Raw genomic sequence first — 21452 nt, 5'->3', positions numbered from 1 at the left:
TAGCAGGCGGATAAAGAGTGGCAAACGACACTGCACACAGTCGGCATACTCACTAAGTTCGGCAGTGGTTGGAGGAATGGAAGTTGGAGTCTCTGAAGACGCTGGAAGATGGTGAGAACATGGTGAGATGTGCTTCCGTTGTGCCGCACTGATTGCAGAGCCACTGCTGCAACAGTTTCATAGCAACTAACTAGTGTACATCACACCGCAGCAACATTCAATGAGTCCAGGCAGAAGTGCATGCGACCCAAATAAAAAGTGCCTCAGTGTAGAGACACAAACATATACTATATGTTCAAAGGTGAACACGAAGGGTGTTACTGGGATGCCCTCTGGATCAGAGTAATGACAAAATTTATGTGCATGGCAAAATTGTATTTGAAATTATTTAATCTTATTAGACTTTAGTCGTTCAGTTGGATATGTGGCATGGGTAACGAAGTCTAATGAGAAGTAGTAAATTGAAATGATGCCAAACATTTTAATTGCACAAAACAGACATCACAATTTTTATTAGTTCAGTAATCAGTAATGCTGTTCTTCTGAACTTTCTATTTTTTAAAGAATATTGAAAAAATTAAAATTACTTTTATGGATCTCGGATCCAAACAACTGTTTTCAACATGTTTGTTAAGCACTAAATCAGAAAATTAGAATGATTTCTGAAGGATCATGTGACACTGAAGACTGGAGCAAGTGCAGCTGAAACGTCATCTTTGCCATCACAAGAATAAACTACATAAAATATATTAAAATAGAAAAGTTATTTTTAATGGTAAGAATATTTCACAATATGCTGTCTTGGTGAGCACTTTTAAAAACATAAAAAAGAAAAAGAAAAAAAAGAGAAAAAGAAAATCTCACCAGCTTCAAACTTTTGAACAGTAGTGTGCTTTTATGTATATATATATAATATAGCAATATCAAACTAAGTAATTAATAAAATGAATGTACCTAACCATCTTTTACACATTTCTTGAGAGAGCAACACAAGCTGATTTCAAGTGCAAAGAACATATATGACACCATCACTCCTAGCAAGAGAACAACAACATTTCAAAGAACAGCCACTTTTGGAAATTGCACAAACAATTTAACGCTTATGACGACAGTTGATAGTAACGTAGTTTGTAGATCGGGAAGAAGGAGGCGGGAACAGGCGAATATTTAAAGATTTTAATAAAATAAACAAACACAAAACAAAAGTAAATCGGCAGCCCCTCGCGGACGACTGCCGCACACAAAATACAAAATAAACTCCAGGCCTGGTCCTCTCTCCTCTTTCACTGTCGTCCCTCCTCCTTTTTATCCTTCCGGAGCTCCTCCGTGAGACTCGAGACCGGTGAGTGGCGCAGGTGTCGTGCATTAGCAATTACTCCACCGGCCTCGCTCCGTTCCCACGGCTCTCGGCCCCGCCCCTCTCGTCACAATAACATTCCACATATTACTGGGCTCCGAGACACACATAATAACCTGTATTTAAATGGCATGGTTGACCGAGCTGAGCCGTGACAGTACAGATGTCTCAAGCCGCAAGGACACCACTCGATTCAAAGTGCGATATTTTCCTGGAAGTGCATTAGTGCCAGAGACTTTCATCTTCAATATACCCTCATCTATCTAATCTGAGAATGCTGGCTTTCACTGAACTGAACCTCAGAGCCTTGGAGTTAAACGCTAAGCACTTTGAGTGGAAGACAGTGATATGATGGAGGCAAAATATGCCCTGTTTCCTCTTTTAAGCTTAACGCAATTAGGCAAAGGCGCAGCCTGTTTGTGAGCCGAGTGTCTGACAGATGACAGACTATGTTAGCGTTTCAAACACTGTTTGACTGAAGAGAGCCGAGCTTCTGTCTTTTAATCTCTTTCTTTCTGCACCAGCTGTGAATTTATTTCAAGGAACTTGTAGATACTTGGTGACAAAGGGAGCCTGAAGTGCTAACAGCATCGTCAGTTAGTCCTTGGAGGATTAAAGGGATAGTTCACTCAAATATGAAAATTCTGTCATCATGTATTCACCCTTGTGTTGATTCAAACCCATATGAACCCCTTCTTTCTTTCGTGGAACACAAAAGCAGACATTTTAATTATGTACTGGTTGTGCTTTTCAGATGGGGACTGGAGCTTTGAAGTCGTCAAAAGGCCATAAAAGCATAATAAAAGAATCATAAAAAGTCATACAATACTTTTTGACGAACAGACAGAAACTTATTAACTGAAAATCAAGTGAGTTGTTAACCACCACAACAGAATCAATGATTCAGTGAGCTGAACTCGAGAATTGGATCAGTATGATTTAATGAAAAGATCCGACTCAAAAGAACGATTCATTCACCAGTCACTACTCTAATGAATGGGCCAAGGAAAGCTAACCTGCAAGTCAATATATTTCACATGTGAATAAAATACTACATTTTGGCCTGTTCGTAACATAAAGCAATCATAATATTTCAGAAGTCATGCAGACCACTTTTATTATGCTTTTGCACCTTTCTTGGAACTTGAAAGCACCAGTTCACATTCATAGTAATTGCACTAAAACGAGTGACCACATTTTTTTAAAAGTACCCCATTTATGCAGAAGAAATAATGTTATACAGGTTTGGAACGACTTGAGGGAGAGTAAATGATTTTCATTTTTGGGTGAACCATCCCTTTAACACCACAGTGATAAAAAATGCTTATTTATTTTAGCTTCAAGACAATATTAACGAGCTCAGATCTTTCTTCTCTCTGATTTCCAGTGTTATAACTTGCACACAACTAGTCACTGCAGGCTTATTGATCTCACAAAACACTGATCTGTTCTACAATTTGGCCTACTGCTCTGCAGATGAAAAAATACATGCTAAAATGGAACTGTATTATCCGCTGTGGTCTGATGAAATGCTGTGGGGCAGTTACATTGTCTAGTGCTTTGTAGATATCACAGAGCAGAGGCCGAGGTTCAAAGCACACAGAGCGTCTCAGACAGAGAGGAAAATTGCTCTGCTGAATAATAAGGATTATCATATTGTAAGTGTTTCATGTCAAGGGGAATGAAGGGGTGTTAATGCCGTTGCAGCAGTGATCACAATTAAAGCACTCCAGAACTCTACCTGAGGACGTGGACCATCTGCTAGTTCGCTGGCCTGTGTCTCTATCTGTGAGAGATGTATTCACCTGCACTGATGCAGAGAAACCACTGAGAACCACCAGATGTGCAAGGCAATAGATCTAGTTTAAACCATCTCTCAGGGGTACTAAATAAGTGAGCACAATCTGATGAAGTGCCACGTAAACTGTTTTACAGTCTATGTTCTGTGCCCCATTATGATTGCATTAAGTGTTATTAAAGAGGTTTGGTTGTACAAGTTGGGTTGTATTTGAGATAGAGTCAATACAGTATAGATGACTGTAATGTTTATGTGTGAAAACTGATACGCAGAACTGATTTTAATTGTTTTATTTCTTCTTTTTGACACAACAATAACTATGATAATGATCATTAGACTACAACTTTAAAAGCATAATATTCTAAATGAATTACTGATAAAAAATATTAGTAAGTAGTACTTTTGTTATTTATTTGCAATTATTTGCAAGCATTATTTGGGCTGTTATGCTAAATGATTTTCAATGTTACTGTTACTTAAGTTGAATTATTATTGAAAAAATATACTGAATAAATGATAAATTATTAAATTAAAATTAACATGTAAAACGATGCCCATAATAAAGATAAAAGACAAGCTCTAAACATCACCACCTGACAAAAACAAAACAAAATATGAATTGCTTGTTCCTCATGTGCAAGTCGCTTTGGACAAAACAAAACAAAACAAAACAAAACAAACATTGTATGTTGCTTACTGTGAAATTCCTTCCTTGTGTTTTTCACACACTTTGACTTTAACATTAGGTTCTGAGTTGACCTCCTTTATGTTTGTAAACCTACTATTTTCAGATCAGAGGCCATTTCCACTGCAGGTCTCCATAGGTACAGTCCCTGCTGCGGTGCTCTCTGATCCTTTGCGGTCCGTGGTGATCGCATTCATATTAAAGAAAGGCTCTGTCAGTGGAGTCTACGTGCTCTCTGGAAGCGGGGTGACCTATGCACAGGCTAGCCATCAGAAAGCCTTGCACACAGTCATGGAAAGAGTCCCTATTTGTCGCTGTGAATATTTTAGCTGTCACCTGAGATGACCCTACTGCGGCACCTGAGCTGCAGAGGCGGCATTATCCATCAGAAAACTCCCAGAGGTGTCCATCAATCCTGCCTCTATCGCTTATGTGACAGGCCTAGCTAGCTTTGTCATCACTCCATCTCCATACACAATACCAGCCTTTTCATTCACGCTCATAGCACATAAAATGGAGAGGAGCTCTCATGCTTTGAATCACTGGTCCCTGCAGCACATAACACAGTAATGTGAATTATATAGTGCTCCTTTACAATTTCCACAGGCTGTGGAGGCCAGAGGCACGGATCCCTGCTCTTGAGGAGAAATATTTTCAGTCACGCTACTGACAACAACGTCTTTTGTGTCATTGTCTTCCTCTTCCTCTGGCGCTCTGGGCACTCTATTGGCTGAGACTGTGGGATGGCCTGTGGTGATAAATCTCTGACACGCACCTGAGAGCACTACCGTACATCTTACTTGAAGCTCCATCTACGTCAAACTACACCACTCACTGCAGACATGATGTTGCTTTATAATGGATGGAGTCAATCTCTCATACTTCCCTAACTGTTAAAGAAATAGTTCACCCAAAAGTCAATTTTGACCATTATTTACTCAACTTCATGTCATTCCAAAGCTGTATGCTTTTATTTTTGTCTGTGGAACACAAAAGGAACCATTTGAAATAATTTCTGACTTCCTGTTTTCAATGGCAGTACATAGTGACCAGTCGATCAAGCTACAAAGGCACTGCAAAAAGTGGACCATATGACTCATAAACTATGTTTGAAGTCGTCTGAAGCATATGATAGCTTTTTATATGAGGAACAGAGTGGAGTCAAACTGTATAGCATGTCAAATTAAATATGATGTCTACGGCACAGGTTTAACAATATTTGGTCACAAGATGTGAAAACCAACTCATTTTATTGACACCCAACCTGCTCATTTGACAGTAAATAATTATTTAAATTTAGATCTGTTCATGAAACAAAGCTACTGCATCAGAAATCGTATTTTAAACTACTTTCACTTTTTTGCACCAGTGGTAACTGTAAATTATCTGAGTATGGAAAAATTAGTGTGAATATCTTTAAAAACGTTCCTTTTGTGTTCCACCTGCTGAAAAAACCCCCACCAAAACCAGTCTAAGCTGGTCTTCTGGACCTCCAAAAAAGTGGCTAAAACCCATCGAAAATCAGTCAAAAAACCAGCCTAGAAGACCACCCAAGACCCGCAAACCAGTTTAGGCTGGTGAAAGCTTTTTAGCATAGACATTGAGAAAATAACAGCATAGAGGTTTGAAATGGCATGAGGTTGTAAATCAAGAAATAACAAAATGTTCATTTTTGGGTGAATTATTGCTTTAACAATTAATTTTCTGTGCTAGATATAGCAAGACTCATTGTTTCTGAGATAGCAAACAACTTAATTATGATTGTTCATAATCAAAGAGAGAAAAGAAAGCTTGAAAAAACATTCTGCTATTGTTAGGATTACTTCTGAGGATTTCTGAAGAACTGTAACTTTTGGCTTTGGTTTGGAAACTCGAAACAAATAAACCCAATCTGGACTGTCACCAGATTTGTGAAGCCATAATTCGATAAGTGTCGATGCTGCCGGCGGTCTCGTTTTGTCATCTACAAATTGATAAATGATCAATAAGTGTTTGAAGTGCCTGGATCATTGTCCTGCCAATCACCTCTTGTGATCACCACGCATGTATAGTTCCAGAGAAAGAGCGGACAACGCGGTCAATCTCATCTACACACGACTGCATCACACTACCATTACGAGATACGGTCTCTGCCTCGCCCATCGCCTCTTTTTTATTCCGCCGTGTAATGATCATGAGAAAGCTTCCGAAGTCAAATGATCCCTGTCAGGGATAATGAGAACAATAGAGAGCCACAACAAGAAAATACTGTCAATTAAATTAGCAACAGCTTCATCACAATGTTATTTGCTTTTCGTTACATAAACAAACAATAGTCATTCTATACTTCAACTGTTTTAAAATTGCTTTTTGCAAAACAATCACCCTCACACAAACTATGAATTAAACACCAACATTAGCCAACGAGGTTGCGACTATCCTACGAATGTGAAATAAATAGCTTGTTTTGACACTTCTGTGGATTTTATGTGTAGTACTGTGAATGAAAATGGAGAGATAACTGCAAACAGACTCTGACTAGGGGAAAATGTACATACCAATGACCAGCATAAAAGTTTAAACGGTGGCTTTTCATCAACAGACCCCAGGAAGCTAAGACAAATTTTCATTTCAAGCCATGACCTAACACACCTGATTCAATTAATCAAGTGTTAATTGCTCCATGTGGCATAATTGAGTTGAACCAGGTGCATATTTACTGTAGGTTTTTGATAAAAAGCAATTTTCTCAATTGAGCCTCCAGGACTGGAAGGAAAGAAAATGTACTGGTCTAAATGATCTCATAGCAAACCTAGATCCTTGTTTGGGTAATAGAATGGAATTCCATCTGGTAAGTACAACAACAGATATAATGTGAGTCGCCACAGTTCTTTAAAGCACAGGCTATAATCAAAACCTATTGCAAAGAGTTTTAAATTCACTGAACCCCACCCCCCCAGACAGTTTTACTTAATTTGCACTGAAATACGAGAGTCCATTTGAAACGAAAATACTCATTTCATTCTCAATACATTCTTATTTAAAGACCCCATGAAATCCATGAATCTATGTCCATACTGTATCTATACGCCTCACCATTTTTTGTCCAATCAAATATACTCTAGTAAGAGACTGTGCCCTCTCAGTGAATTATAAATACCACGTCTCTCAAGGTCCAATCACTGTTCATGACCGTGAAGTAAAAGCCTACTGGCTATTCAAAATAGGACGAGTCCTTCCAAATACACAACTTCCTTCAAACGCAGGAAAGAAAACCGCACTCTCTAACCCATTTCATGGAGCCTTTAACTTCCTATTCAAGCTTTTACCATCTTCTCTAAAGGCTTATTAGTAGATTTGGCAGGAGTGTAGCAATGGCTGAAATGGAAGCAAATGGAAAAACAAACAGAAATGCGAAAGAAAGAGAGCAGAGAGATGGAACACTTACTTTTGAAAGGGGAGCCTGATGTCCAGTGGTACAAAACAAGATGGAAAGCATGATGAGAACCATAAAAACCAGTGAACATAAGAACAGGAATGAATAAAATAGAGGCCAATCCCGACTTGCCATTTTGGGGTTCATCTTATAAAGTGATGAGAAAATCGCCTTGCTGACTCACATTTGGCCAGAATATACTATGTGAATGGCTTGTTAATTCCCAAAATGGCAAAACTGGGTGACCCAAGTAGCTGTTGTGATATGAGTGCAAGCGAGAGAGCAAATGTGGGGACTGTGAAAACATAGGGTGCTGAAGCAAAGATGACATGATAAGAAAAGTAAGATAAGAATTCCTGTCAGCCTGTCTCTGACTTACATCAACGGAGCAATTCACTCCTGCCATGAGCTATTGTACTCCCAATAGAACAATAGAAAAGTCTTGTTTTGTGTTATTTTAGCTTTTCACCCATTTTTGTAAGATTCCCTCCAAAGCTTCTGGGTATTCAAATGGAAATCAAGCTTACTGCCGTATGACTCCTTTTTCGTAACGTTATTACAAAGTGCTTTTGAATCAACTGAATTGGATCAATAAATTGGATTAATAAAGTGACAAGGAATTAGACTTTTTCCGCAATTTAAACTTTAGTCACTTAATCCCTGTGAGTGCAGAAGGAAATTGAATAATCAAACTAGAACTGTGTTTCTGCTCATCCCACTTTTCTTGCAAACTGACTTTTCTAATCTGCTTTCTAAGTGGAACATTCTGAGCCAACGGCTTCGTGTGACATGCAGTAATTAAACCAGCAGATTTGTAGGAATTTTGAAAACTACATTGTGAAATCTAAATATGGATGATGTTTCATTAATGTGGAGAGCTCCACAACACAGAGTCAAGCACTGAAAACCAACCTCAAATTTCACCTGACTTCACTTTCATATAGCTGTGTATGTAAGCCTGTTTCCACCTGAGTGCAAAAAATAAGCTTAAAATAATAAAAAAAAGTGACATTGTGAAATATAAAGTTGCAATTATGAGTTATAAAAAAAATTTAAGTATGAAAAAGTTGCTATTATGACAAAGTCACAATTGTGAGATTGAGATTTAATGCTACAGTTATGAAAACTAGGTAATAATTATGAGATATAACACTGCAATTATTGGGGTACAAAGTTTTAATTATGAGATATAAAGCTGCAATTAGAACATTCATAACTGTGAACTATAAAGTCTGAATTGTGAGATTCAAAGCCACATTTATACGTCACAATTGTGAGCTTTAAAGCCAAAATTTAGATTTTTGTTACAATTATGAAAAATGAAAGTCACAATCAATTGTGAGCTGTAAAGAACAATTATGATAAAATCTAAAATTTTGCAAATAAAGTAATTAAAATATTATTATTACTTTAATTTAAGGCAGAAACAGGCTTATATTCATCGCACACCTAGTGTACATTAGAGCGAAAGTTATAAGTTCTAGTTAAACATGAGAAATGCCATCTGGAAGTATCTTCAAATGATACTGTTGTACAAATGCAAAATATCCCAGCTTCATGAAGATTAGATCTTATTATTGATATTACAATTTCTGAGAGTCTAATCCTGATCTGATTGTAGATACGAGGTTAAAGAGGGTTTCATCATCTACTCTACAGAAGAGTGGCCAATCAACACGGACGACACTTAACAGAGCACACAGCTCTCAGTAGACACGAGACACAGCTGTTGCCTGACACATGCTGGCACCAGCAGAAGAGCCGGACAGACGGGGAGGAGCGCCACATCACTGGGAAGCACTGCTGAGGTGAGAGGCTGCAGTGACACGATGGCCTTCAGGAAATTGTTTAAACACACAGACACATACTTAAATGAACATGCACATCCACATAAAAAATGCAAAAGCACACGGAGAGGACAAGCAATGCATCTCCTGGGAGTGAGATCCAGCAGGGTCCAAGGCAGGGATGCATTGTGGGTAGTGAGGTCTGCTGCTGCACTGAGGAGGGGGGGTTGATGGGCAAAGAAAGCACTAGGGTCATATGATAAAGAGACTGAAAGAGAGAGGAAGACAGAAAGAGAGAGGCACTTACGGACAGGTTGGGTTTTAAAGCTCTCCGGGGGGCTGCTCTCTCCTTCACCCTTGCCGTTGATGGCTGATATCTTGACCTCATACGTGGTCTCTGGCTTCAGCCCAACAATGGTGATCAAGTTGAGACCTGGTTTAGACAGATTTAGAGCTCCAATAAAATATCTGACGTAAAAACATGGTATAAGATGATAAAATATGTCTGGTTTTAACAAAGCATATAAGAAACCTTTCAAAAACTGTTAGATATGACATACATATACTAATTTGATTGCCTTATCAAATTGCACATATTATCACAGCACATGATCTTCAGCATTATAGATAATAGAGATATTTGTCTTAACAGTTAAATAAAAAAATCCAGATTTTAAGGGAAAATGTGCAGAATGGATATAGTGAGAAAAAAGGCATAGTCAATAAGCCAAAATATTAAATAAACAAAGAGGTGAGTGGTGAGTGAAACTTTATCAATAATGGGTTTCCAATTCTGAGAAAGTCTGCAGGACTTTTTGTGGGTAGTTCTGATGGGCACAGATTCTGTGTGCTTTCCCAGAAGACCCTGCAAAGAATTTTGAGTTTCATATTTGTAGTAAAATACATTTTAGTTTGATCCAAAAACGATCCTGCAATAATAGTCATCACTCAGAGGTTTTCCCAGAGGTCCCCATGCAGCATCTTACATTTCATTTTTGTATTATATTACAACCATTAGTTTTCATCGTCTAATTGCATTGGACAAGAGTGCTGATATTTCTTTGTGTTGTTCCAGAAACCCTACTTTGGGTTCGTTTGAAACGATTTTCTTTGGCAGAACAAAAGTAAACAAAATAACTGGCCACATTTTGTCTAAAATGTGAATTATTTGATATTAACTTACACTAGTATTCAAAAGTTTGGGGTTGTGTTTTTGAAAGAAGTCTTTCATGCACACCAAGGCTGCATTTATTTGATAAACAGTCAGTAGTAACAGTAATATTGTGAAATGTTATTATAATTTTAAATATTTTCATGTATATAAAATATATAAATATAATAAATTATATATATATATATATATATATATTTTAAATGTAATTTATTCCTGTGATGGCAAAGCTGAATTTTCACCAGCTATTACTCCAGTCTTCAGTCCCACATGATCTTTCAGAAATCCTTCTAATTATGCTGATTTGGTTCTTCTTATTATAAAAAATAAGAGTTGAAAACGGTATATTTTTGTGGAAACCGTGATACATTTTTTTCAGTATTCTTTAATAAATATAAAATTCAAAAGAATCTCTAAATCTTTTGTAACATTATAAATGTATTTACTGTCACTTTTGATCATTTTATTGCATCCTTGTTGAATAAGAGTATTAAAAAACACTTTTAAGAACAACAGCACTCTTTCTTGTGTGATATTGCTTCAGTAAAGTACACTTTAGTTCAGTATTAGTTTGCTGTTTATCACTATGTTTTCAATTTACAACAATTTAATTCACAATTTAACTCCAAAAGTTCTCCATTTAATTAATTTGACTGGATGATTAAAAAAATAACCAGTTCTAAAGAAAGATTCTCTGTTGCTCTCTCTTATCCTACATCAGTCATCAATCATATATCAATAATGACCAGAATGTGTTGTTTGTGTTTTATTTTTTTAACTTGTTCAATCTGGTACCTTGTGTTTGAGTCTGATGCATGACTATCATATGCCAGTCTAATGCATTAGAGACTAACTGACAAAAGGTTGAGCGATCAAAAAGCCATTGGCTGAGCAGGGGTTTGTGTGTGTGTGTGTGTAGGTGGCTGGTAAGACTGCTTCGTGAAAGGCTGCGTTTGTATGTGTGAGGCTTGTTCTGACGCATGTCCTAAGGAGGTCTGGCAGAGCAAGCAGGCTGTCAGCAGTGAGCAAACTGACATCTCTCCCCCCCCGCCACCCCGAGAGACAGACAGTACCCACAGACAAACAGCGCACATGTCAGGCTGTGACAACTGCTCCGAGCACTCTTATTTAGCATTCAAGTGAACCATGTCCCTTTCCTACATTTGCACATTCTATTTTTGGTCAACTCTGCATCGCATTTCATGCTTGCCAAGCAATATGGCCAATGAAAGAGTTTTTATGGCAGTGGGGAAGGGTATTTTACCACAATTTGAAATGGCTAGCAGCTGTGGAAATTGTTTAGTTGTTATATTGACTACGGGAGGGTGGCTCTATGTGCGTCATAGACTGCTGTTTTCTTCTTTAAGTGTAATACAGCATCTTAACTAGGTGAGAAGCGACAGTGTGACAAGCAATAAAAGCTCTTCCATGTTAATCAAAATTTCTGTCCTAACCAGCTGCAACAGTGACAAGCAAAACTACTGTACATGTTGTCAGTAGCACACAATGAAACCTCACTGCACCAAAATTCAGCTCCTCATGTACACTAAACCTCAAACCGCAGAGAGATTGACTGTGGCATTTAAGAAGCATCTGCTATCAAATGACAAATCTATAGAAGCCCATTACTGTTTGAGAGTAAAATTAATTTGTAAATTTCTATTTTACAATTGCGACTTTTTCTTGATTGCAACTTTAATGTAATTGCAACTTTATCGTAATTGTGCCTTCATGTCTTTGTTGCTCATAACTGAATTGTGACTTTGTATTTTGCTATATGAATTTATATCTCATAACTGTGACTTGGTATTTTGCAGTGTGAATTTATATCTCATAATGTGACTTCTTATCTACTGTACCAATTGTGAATTTGTTACTCATAATTGTGACTGCATTTTGCAATGTGAATTTACAGTATATCTCACAATACCAACTTTGTTACTCATAACTGTAAATTTATATCTTATAATGTGACTTCATATCTACCAATTCCAACTTTGTTACTCATAATTGTGACTTTATATGCCATAATATGACTTTATATCTCACAATTGTGACTTTGTTACTCATAATTGTGACTTTATATCTCGGAATTGTGAATTTATATTGTACAGGGTGACTTCATATGTCACAATGCGCCTATTTCTTATTTATAACTTTCTTTTTTTATTTTTTACTCTGAGGTGGAAACAAGCTTCAGTACAAATTCCTCAAGTTCCTCAAGGAAAACCATAAAAGGGCCATCTGGAGTACACTACGCAGTGTGTTGCAAGTGCGAGAAAGTGTGCAAACACACACTGTTCTGATTGGCTGTGGTTTTATATTTTTGCTTTCAGCACAGGCAGAAAAATAGCTTGTCTCTGGATTCTGCCTTAGGACAGTGTTTTTAAAAACAGTTGCACTAAAACAATATAACTAAGTTAAAACCCTTGCTCTAATACAATCATCTGAGCATCTGTGGTCATTTCTGTATAAAACAATGCTATAAAAACAAGAGCTTGACCTTCACACAAATGAGGAAAAGCTTTTATAGCCTCCCAAAAGCCTCATTTATCTTGTTTTCTCTCTTCATTGCTTCCAGTTCTGAATAAATGTTATTACAGTGTGTGTGTTGGATACTTACCATCCTCAACTTCATGCTCTCTGTCAGTCCAGTCTTGGCCTGCTATCCTCCATTCAGCCTTGTACTTGAGGATAGGCACTCCTCCACTGGAGGCAGGCTCATCAAACTCCACCATTGCTGTGCTGGAATACGGCTCCACACGCTCGATAGAGGGGGCCGAAGGCACATCTAGAGAACATGCACACACACGTACTTATAAGCACACACTGGAAGATAACTGGCGTACTGCTCTGCGCACACATGCAGGGTGCCACAAAAATGTGAGTGAGGCAATAGACAAAATTATTATGGGCTTGGGGAATGGTTCACCAAGGGAACTGTTATTGCAGTGGCCAGTACAGTTTTTCCCTGAAGCATGAGTAAAATATCTTTCAGACAAACCAAGATATTGTTTAAAGTGGTCATATCATGAGGAATCGAATTTTCCTTGAACTTCTAAGATGAAAGAGTTTGATGTACTATGAAAACATACTGTAACTTTCAGGAAAAAACAATCTACACTAACAAAGCTACAAAAATGGCTTGTTCTAACCTTCTCCAACCTTCGGACATCAGACAGACACATCAATAGGAAAAATTATTGTTTCAAACACTCCTCCAAACATTCTGCAGTTCTGTTTGGTGCCACTAGAGGCACAGAAATGACACATTCTCCTTTAAATGTGGGGAAGTTTGCCAAACCTTTAGCTGGCCCTGAGTACATCTTCCGCTCTGCTTATCCTCCCGAGGGATCCCAAAGTTAGAAACATGAATCTGATATTTATTTGTGACCAGCTTTCTGATCATTTAAGTCCTTATTAAGATCTTAACTATTTGAAAGTCACGTTACAGTGTGGATTCTTTCGTTATCCTGTTAGAATGTAATGAAGGCTTTGCAAAGAAGCTGATTTCAATGGACGAGTTATCTATAAACAGTATTGGATGCAAACAGCAAACCCACAGCACACGTTTTCTCATTTCCCATGCAAAAAAATTTGTTTTTATAAAACGCTTAAAAGACACAGTACCAAAAAAATAAACCTTCTGTTCAAGGTTGTTGGGGAATTAAATCATTTTTAAAGAAATGAGACTTTATCACACAATAAAAACCAATTGTGGTGACTCTAAAGCCTGTGAGGTAGAAAAGAGGCGTCACTTCTGCACTGCCTCATCGCATTGAGACTAAATAATCACCTCACTGCCTTCCACACCATTTCACATCTGCCCCACTTTACAGAGCACCAAAAATATCAGAGGCAGAGTCGCATTTAACCGTCGAATCTGCAGCCTGAAAATTATACCCTGCTGTTTTTATTACCCAAGAGTCTCAGCCTAAAAAATATGAGTGCAGGCTCTGATCTGAAGCTAAAACACCTCTGTCTGGGGGAGATATACCTTTTGCATTTGTGTTTTTTCTGTGTTAAGACTTCCTTTTGTGAGCAAGGATGTGTGAATAGCTAATTAGAACCTCTGAAAGACAATTTGTGATTGATACATGTTCACCATAAATGTAAAGCAGTTGCTGATTTTGTTCATCATTCTCTGAAACGTCACAAACCTGCTTGAACCAAAATGAATTCCTTTGACTCTGTGCCGATGACATTGGTAGCTGTACAGTTGTAACTGCCAAAGTCATTCTGGGACTCCGGAGTGACCTGTCAGAGAAAAAACAAAAGCCACGTCAAGGCACCGCCTCTCATCTGACCTAGCTAGCATGACACAGACATTAGCTGGTTAAGGGAAGCTCGTTGCCATGGCAATGGCAGTGACCTCCCATTCTGAACCGCTGGCATTCACCTCGCTCGATAATTTTTGAATGACAGAGAGAGAGAGAGAAAGAATGGAAGTGCACTGTCTCCATTAGCGCTAACAGCTTAGTAAAATGTGCCATAGGAATAAGGACAGTGACAGAGAACATTTCAAGCTTCACAGAACAGTCAAAAACAACCTCTCATGCAGTGGTGAACTGCATATTTAAAGCCCCCTCACTGAGAACCATGAGACGAAGCCCCGCCCACGAGTGGTGACATCATGTGCAAGAGTTTGTGGGAGTGTATAATAGTACTGCTGATTTATGTCATTTAGAAAGTGTAAATCTATAAAGGGCCTATAATGAGTCAACAACATTTTAGTGTTGAAAGTTTAAAACCAGTAAATGTTATAAATATTAAATAAATATTAAATATATTTAAAATCTGTAAATATTTGACTTTGACAAAGGAAAGTATTTCTGGAATGGGGTTCTGATCTAAAAATGTTCCTAAAACGTTTAAAAAATAGACGTAAACTGAAAGAGGCTCTTGGAGCATCTTTACACTGCTGCTACATCATGCAAATCTGTGCATATTGTAATTGATTAGCTGTGCTCAATAATCCATAATTGACATATGAAATATTTCCTGTGATTGCGAGTCTAGTTTTATGAAGACTTGTCGTATTAAAAAGTCAAGTTGTTATATAAAAGACTCATAATGCTGTGATCTGATCTCAAAAGGTTTCTACAGTTTGCTTTCAAATGAACCAAAATTTCACAAAAAGTAATATTTTCTGTATTTAGATGCAACAAATTAAACATCACAATCTGTGCTTTGCAAGACCCCAAAAACAATATGCTCCATGCGGGTCATTCACAATGCATCGTTACACAGGAAGCAACTTAATTATTGTAATTAATGTTATCGGCCAGTAATGCGAAAAAATCAAAAGAGAACTAAAATTACACAAATTATTCTACTACACAACAACAACAAGTCATTATATACTTAGCACTTGTGGGCTGATAAGGGTGGCTAAGGTGTGTGTATCAGCTCTATTTTGTACATAAACGAAGAACATAGAATACTGGAAAGAAAAAAAAACAGTAATTATTGTGTTCTCTCAATGCAATATCAACAGGCACTATTGCTATGATTGAATATCAAATGCAACAGAGTGCTGAAGTATACTGAAAATGAGCTCAGAAAGCAATTATTAGTGTCAAACACGTCTTTAGTGTTGAAACTTTAATGAGGGGGCATCTAAAGGCTGATGGGTTGGAGCAGTGATGCCGTACCTCCAGGAAGCTGGTAGAAGGAGTGTTGTAGATCTTGACGTTGGTGGTATTAGCGCTAGGCAGCAGCAAGCCATCACGGAACCACAAAACGGAGGCGGCCGGGTGAGCGAGGGCCTCGCAGGTGATGTTAGCCGGATTACCATCCCAGGTGAACACCGCCGCAGGGCCTTGGATCTTTGGAGAATCTGTAATTATACACAGTGTCAGCCAAGTGCAACCAACACATGGACTGTTCCAGAGAGAGACCTTGGGGCCAAAAATATGATGGCTTCCAGCTGGCATACATTACCCATCATCCCCTAAACTACCTTACAGAATTGCAATTTCTGATATCTGCTCTATTGTCTGTTGTGATTGTTCCCCCCCGATGTTCACTTCGGCTAACAAGACTTTCCACTCCAGGATTGATCCAAGCAGTTGAGTCATCACATTTCCCATGAAGCTGTTCTGATAAGACACATATCCACTCAAATCTTATCGCTATCTCAGGACCACAGGCTGCAACACCGCTGCTGAGATAATGTCATAACCCCAAAACTTCATGTCTCTTTTTGGATGAAACGGCCAATGAAATCTTATCACAGCAGTGGTTGGAATGAATATTGGCAAATTTAAGGCATGAAATGATTCATGATTTCATGTGTGATTTCAGGAGAGCACGTTCTTACCATGTTGATGTAAGTAAACAGCAAAATTTTGCATAAAGATACTTACTGATTTCAAATGGCTATAATAAATAGTCTTTCCAACTGGCTGCCAGCCTGAGACTTCAGTTTTACTATGAAGCTGAGCTCCATTTCAATAAAACAACACATAAACAACCAAGCGAAAGAAAAAATGCATTTAAATGTAAACTTGAAGTAAAAGGTGGGAAATAAAAGAAATGAACAGTCATGCAAAACAGAAGGAGAGACTCTAACCCAGACCGTAAGTGTCTGAGCATGGGAGTGAACAATCTCATCTAGGATCATTTGAAGCAGACAAAGCACCTTTTCTTATCACTAATTACTGCAAAACGCTCCGTGCGCTCAACCAAGATGCTGATTACTATAAGCCGGGTTGTGGCAAACTGCATTTCCACACAATTTCTATCAATTGCACATTGTGATGCTATCTCAGGAAAGGGAGAAGATTTTTTTTTTAATCCAATTTTAATCCAATTAGACTTTCATTGCACTTCAAGCTTCACTCCCTCCCACTTTTCTAAATTAGATTGTGAGAATGCGTAAAAATGCGCAAGCAGATGAAAATAACTTTAAAGCTAGCTTTACTGTAATTCTCTACCTGGCAAATGGCACAAAAGTGCACTCAGCCAACTGCAGTAAACATAATCTGATAAAATAAGCGTTTGCTCTCAAAATTGAGTTTTAAGAATGTGAAGATGGCAGTATTTCATTTCATATGAAGAGCTCTGAATGTAAGAAATAAGCCCAAAAGCTATAAAACACATTTGAGTATATGGCACTGTGATTTGAACTGAGTTTTTGGTGGAAAGCAAGTTTAATTTGTTTGAAACAGACATTTAACAAAAGCCCTCAAACCACCAATTCCTTCAAAAATAATTTCTGTTGTTAAATCGAATCTTTTGTTATATACTGAAAAAAAAAGAGGAAAAAAAAGAAAAAGAAAAAATAATATTGTTTATTTCACAAAAAAACCCCCCAAAATTCAATGAATAACATCTGTCAATACTCTGCTGAAAAAAAACAATTATTTGCTGGTCTAGGCTGGTTCATGCAAGTCCAAGGGTTTAGCTGGTGGATCTACTGTTCACTTGCAAAAATTAGCTGCTTTAGTTTCTGGCAAACAAGAAAGTCTTGATGATTAAGTTAGTTAGTTAAGTTAGTTATCCGGTAGCCGACAAACGGAACATTGAGAAATCACAATCTGTCCACTACATTGAGCTTAGACACATTTGCCCTGAACACAACCAGACAAATAACCTACAAAGGACAAAGAGAGAAGTTTGTTGTTTAGCTTACAGCGCACTTCCAGGTACATGCTCTGGATGTCCTGACCAATGGAGTTGCGGGCAGTGCAGAGGTACTGGCCGGCATCGGTGAACTGCACGTATTTCAGAGTCAGAGAGGACACACGGGCATCACTGCGCACGATCACGTTACCATCCAGACTCTAGAAAAAGAGAAAGAGAAAGTGAGAGTAAGAAAGCAGTGGTGGGCCGTCAGGGCCAGCAAAGCCTTCTCTGCTGGCTTTAGGTCAGTCATACAGGTTTGGAAAGACATGAGGGTGAGAGCAGATGATGACATTTATTTCATCATTGGAAAACAATCCTTTTTTTTAATGTCATTCCTGCACACAACTACAGACGCCAGTCGAAGGGACGGCATGTCTTTGTGTTTCAGGCTCTGTCTGGGGCTCAGGGGGATATTTTAGGAGATAGTGAGGCAGGGATCAATAATGAAGTGGACCACACAGCAGGGGCCACTTTAAAGCCTTTTCACCTCAAAGACTGTTTGCACAGCACATCTAGGACAATCTGCTAACAGTTTACTCCCTGGCTCCATCCCGCTCTTTAGCTTGTACTGCGTTTACTCTGCTGCCCATCTCTGGTTACTATGGTGATCTGAGATCCTAAGGTTGGAGGGGCTTTGAATTCAGCAATCAATACTAGCTCCAGCTGTTACAATGAAAAGCCGGCATGTTTTTCATCACTGCTCTGTGTTGTTTGCATTTCAAAGCATTTCTTGCTAGTTTTCTTGGTAGTTTCACTAGTTTTCAAAAGCAACTAAAAAGGCCCTTCAGATCAGCATATATATATATATATATATATATAAAAAATGAATGTTTATTTTATACACACAAATAAAATAAAATGTGATAATTATTTTTTATATATAAAAATAAAACCATAAGGTTAAAAATGGAGATCTCTCAAACAATATTCATTTAATCAAGAAATGTGTCCATGACCATGTCTTAATGCAAATGAATGGATCTTAACATTTTGTGAGATCTTAATTTTTTACCCTTGAGGCAAAATATTTAATATTTTTACATATCTTCTTTATTTATTATTCCATATTTATAATAATTATAAATGATCCAATATTTATTTGGTTCTCCATTTAATTGGCTACACATTTACTATCAAGCACCTTGTGAAAGGAACAGAAAAAGCTTATGCATCAACTCTCCATATGTTACCCATACGTTAGTGACTGACACATGCGGCTTCGACTTAGTGATCTTCAAAAGAAGAAATCAAACGGAAATCCACAGATTAATGACACTCATGTAATTTACAAGAAAATTAATTGACTGAGCAAATATGACTTGCATAATGTGACCCATGTTAATTAGAGAGTGCAGCCTCTTCCATGACACGTTTAAATAGATTTATTAGTCATGCCAGCTGACACCATATTACTCAGTTAACAAATACAAGTTGCTCCTCCACTCCAGTGCTGAAGCCACCGGCCACGATATTCACATGGATACCCACTCCCATTCATTACGGATGGACATTCAAAGAGAAAAAGAGTAGCTGTCACACCTAAGCATTGTTGACATTCACAAGCAGTACGGAGTGCAGCAGAATGAATAAAATAAGCCCAGGAGAGCTGGATGTGCTCTACATTTTTCGTGCTTAGCGAAGCGTACTTTGTTTTACCTGCACTACAATGTCACTATTGCATGTACATGCATACTGAATGAAATATGAGCATCGAATAACTCACCGCAAACTGCTCAGCATATGATTCACAGTTTGCTTCAAGTGAAGGCACTGCAAAACGTGAACATTAGCGTGCACCTTTCATCAGTGCCACAGACGGTCCCCCGACAGCGTGCGAAGACAGCCGGGAAATAAGATGTTTCTGAAACCTGCAGTGGCACTTCATTTATAAAGTGCCTGTTCAATGGTCAGTGAGAAATTAGACTGCGGAGCAGAATGGAGTATATGCGGTACTGAAATCCAATCAATTCACAAACTTGATTTAAGGTGTGGTGGCTTAGTCACGATCTGAGGGATTGAGTACTTTAAGCAACAACCAGGGTCTCGACCATAAATTCCATCCTGCTTGTGCCTCACGTTCAAAAGGCTGCAGGGCTGTCGAGCGAGTCCCCTCCCGTTGCATAGTAATTGACAGTAAGCCGCGTACGCAGAGTCTCTCCTGTTTTATGTGTGTACGTAGGGCCGGTCACATATAAACCTTCACGATTTCTTTGAACGCTAACCTTGAACTCTTCCAGCAAATCACATTGCACCTCTACCTCTTTGTCTTAACTTAGGAGGAAACAGTAGGGAGGGAGAGACAGAGAATGTTTCGGCTTACGTTTCAGCACTGAAATGCAATCACTGGCCTGTGCGCATCTTATCTCACCTAATAGAGATTGTAGGAAGCCCCATTCTGCCCATCCGTTTCTCCTGAAAGAGCAGACAACCAACAGCGGAATAGAATCAGAGCTCACATTCAAGGTCTTTCGGGTGAAAGAAAAGGATTTCTTCTTTTCCCTCGGGAGAAAATAGTAGGTGACGGATATCATATTGTATGACTGCACTGACAAAGAGGCAATGTAAGAAAAAAGCTGTCGCTGAGAAAAGCGAGTCAAATGGTGTCCTGCACTTCAAATTTCACTCTAACAAGAAACTGGAAGAGCACTCTAGCACAGACAAGATGGATCACAGTGTGTCCAAATGTGGAAGAGAATAAATCTGAACTTTTGATTAAGATGGCCTATCTTGGATTGATGCAAGACATTGTTGAGATATAGCTGCCCTAAGGTGGTCTGCAGCAATGAAAGTCTAGACAGTGAGCAGGCCAGATGTTCCAAGATTGAATGCAAATTGAATTTGGTCAAGGTCACATACTGTAGTACATACATACCAGTATATATATATATATATATATATATATATATATCAGGGGCGTTTGAAGGAAAGCGAGGAAAAGAGGGAAAATTCAAACGAACTAAAAACGAACAACTGCTTTAATTTCCTCACCGACACAACCCTATTTCATAGTGGCCTATAATTATAAATTTTTTTTTGTGGTAATAAAAATAGATGCAAGTGAACAATAGTAATCTTTAATATTTGGCCATTTCTTTAGGACAGAAATGCTATAGCAACTGTAATTAAATGAATATGTAGACATCAAAACGTGTAAACTGGGTAAAAAGTGAGGGTTTGAGCTTTCATTTTGAAACCGCGATATATTTCTCCTGTGTTTGCGTAGATTTATAAATTATTTACCTTACAAATCTGATGAAATGGCGCATGTTGCGTTCCCAGATGAACGTTATAATAAACCTAAACTCACAACAACATGCAGATATGGAGTTTGAGATGCTCCACACATGTAAATGATAACAGTTCCTGTGGAACTACTGTGAACGGAGCCTCTGTGTGACGCATGTACTCAACCTACACGCATGTAAATAATTAAAGCGCATATACTGTATTAGAACTGCATCGCATATAATTATTTAATTAAATCGTAGCGTTGCCTTGGAAAACAGACTAATAATGTGTTTTATACATTCTCGTCTGTGAAATGCGCCACTTCCGGTATTTTGCCGGTTAGTCGACGCGAGCAAAATGAAGTCGAGGATTTTAAAAAATC

At 38.2% G+C, this 21452-nt stretch overlaps 1 protein-coding gene across 1 annotated transcript in view; it reads right to left on the bottom strand.

The window, feature by feature from the left end:
- LOC107718990 (neural cell adhesion molecule 1-like) overlaps positions 1-21452 on the bottom strand; it is a 242820-nt gene that overhangs the window by 25169 nt on the left and 196199 nt on the right. Inside the window, exons 10-16 of the mRNA XM_016526273.1 lie at positions 17850-18000; positions 15868-16052; positions 14374-14470; positions 12837-13004; positions 9350-9475; positions 7268-7282; positions 54-101 (exon numbers count right to left, since the gene is read on the bottom strand). Coding sequence (XP_016381759.1) covers positions 54-101; positions 7268-7282; positions 9350-9475; positions 12837-13004; positions 14374-14470; positions 15868-16052; positions 17850-18000 — 790 coding nt within the window. The remainder of the gene's footprint in view (positions 1-53; positions 102-7267; positions 7283-9349; positions 9476-12836; positions 13005-14373; positions 14471-15867; positions 16053-17849; positions 18001-21452) is intronic.

This window comes from Sinocyclocheilus rhinocerous, unplaced genomic scaffold (genome assembly GCF_001515625.1).
Source record: "Sinocyclocheilus rhinocerous isolate Xijiao unplaced genomic scaffold, SAMN03320098_v1.1 scaffold753, whole genome shotgun sequence".
Classification (NCBI taxonomy): Eukaryota; Metazoa; Chordata; class Actinopteri; order Cypriniformes; family Cyprinidae; genus Sinocyclocheilus; species Sinocyclocheilus rhinocerous.
This window is presented reverse-complemented; position numbering and strand designations above follow the sequence as displayed.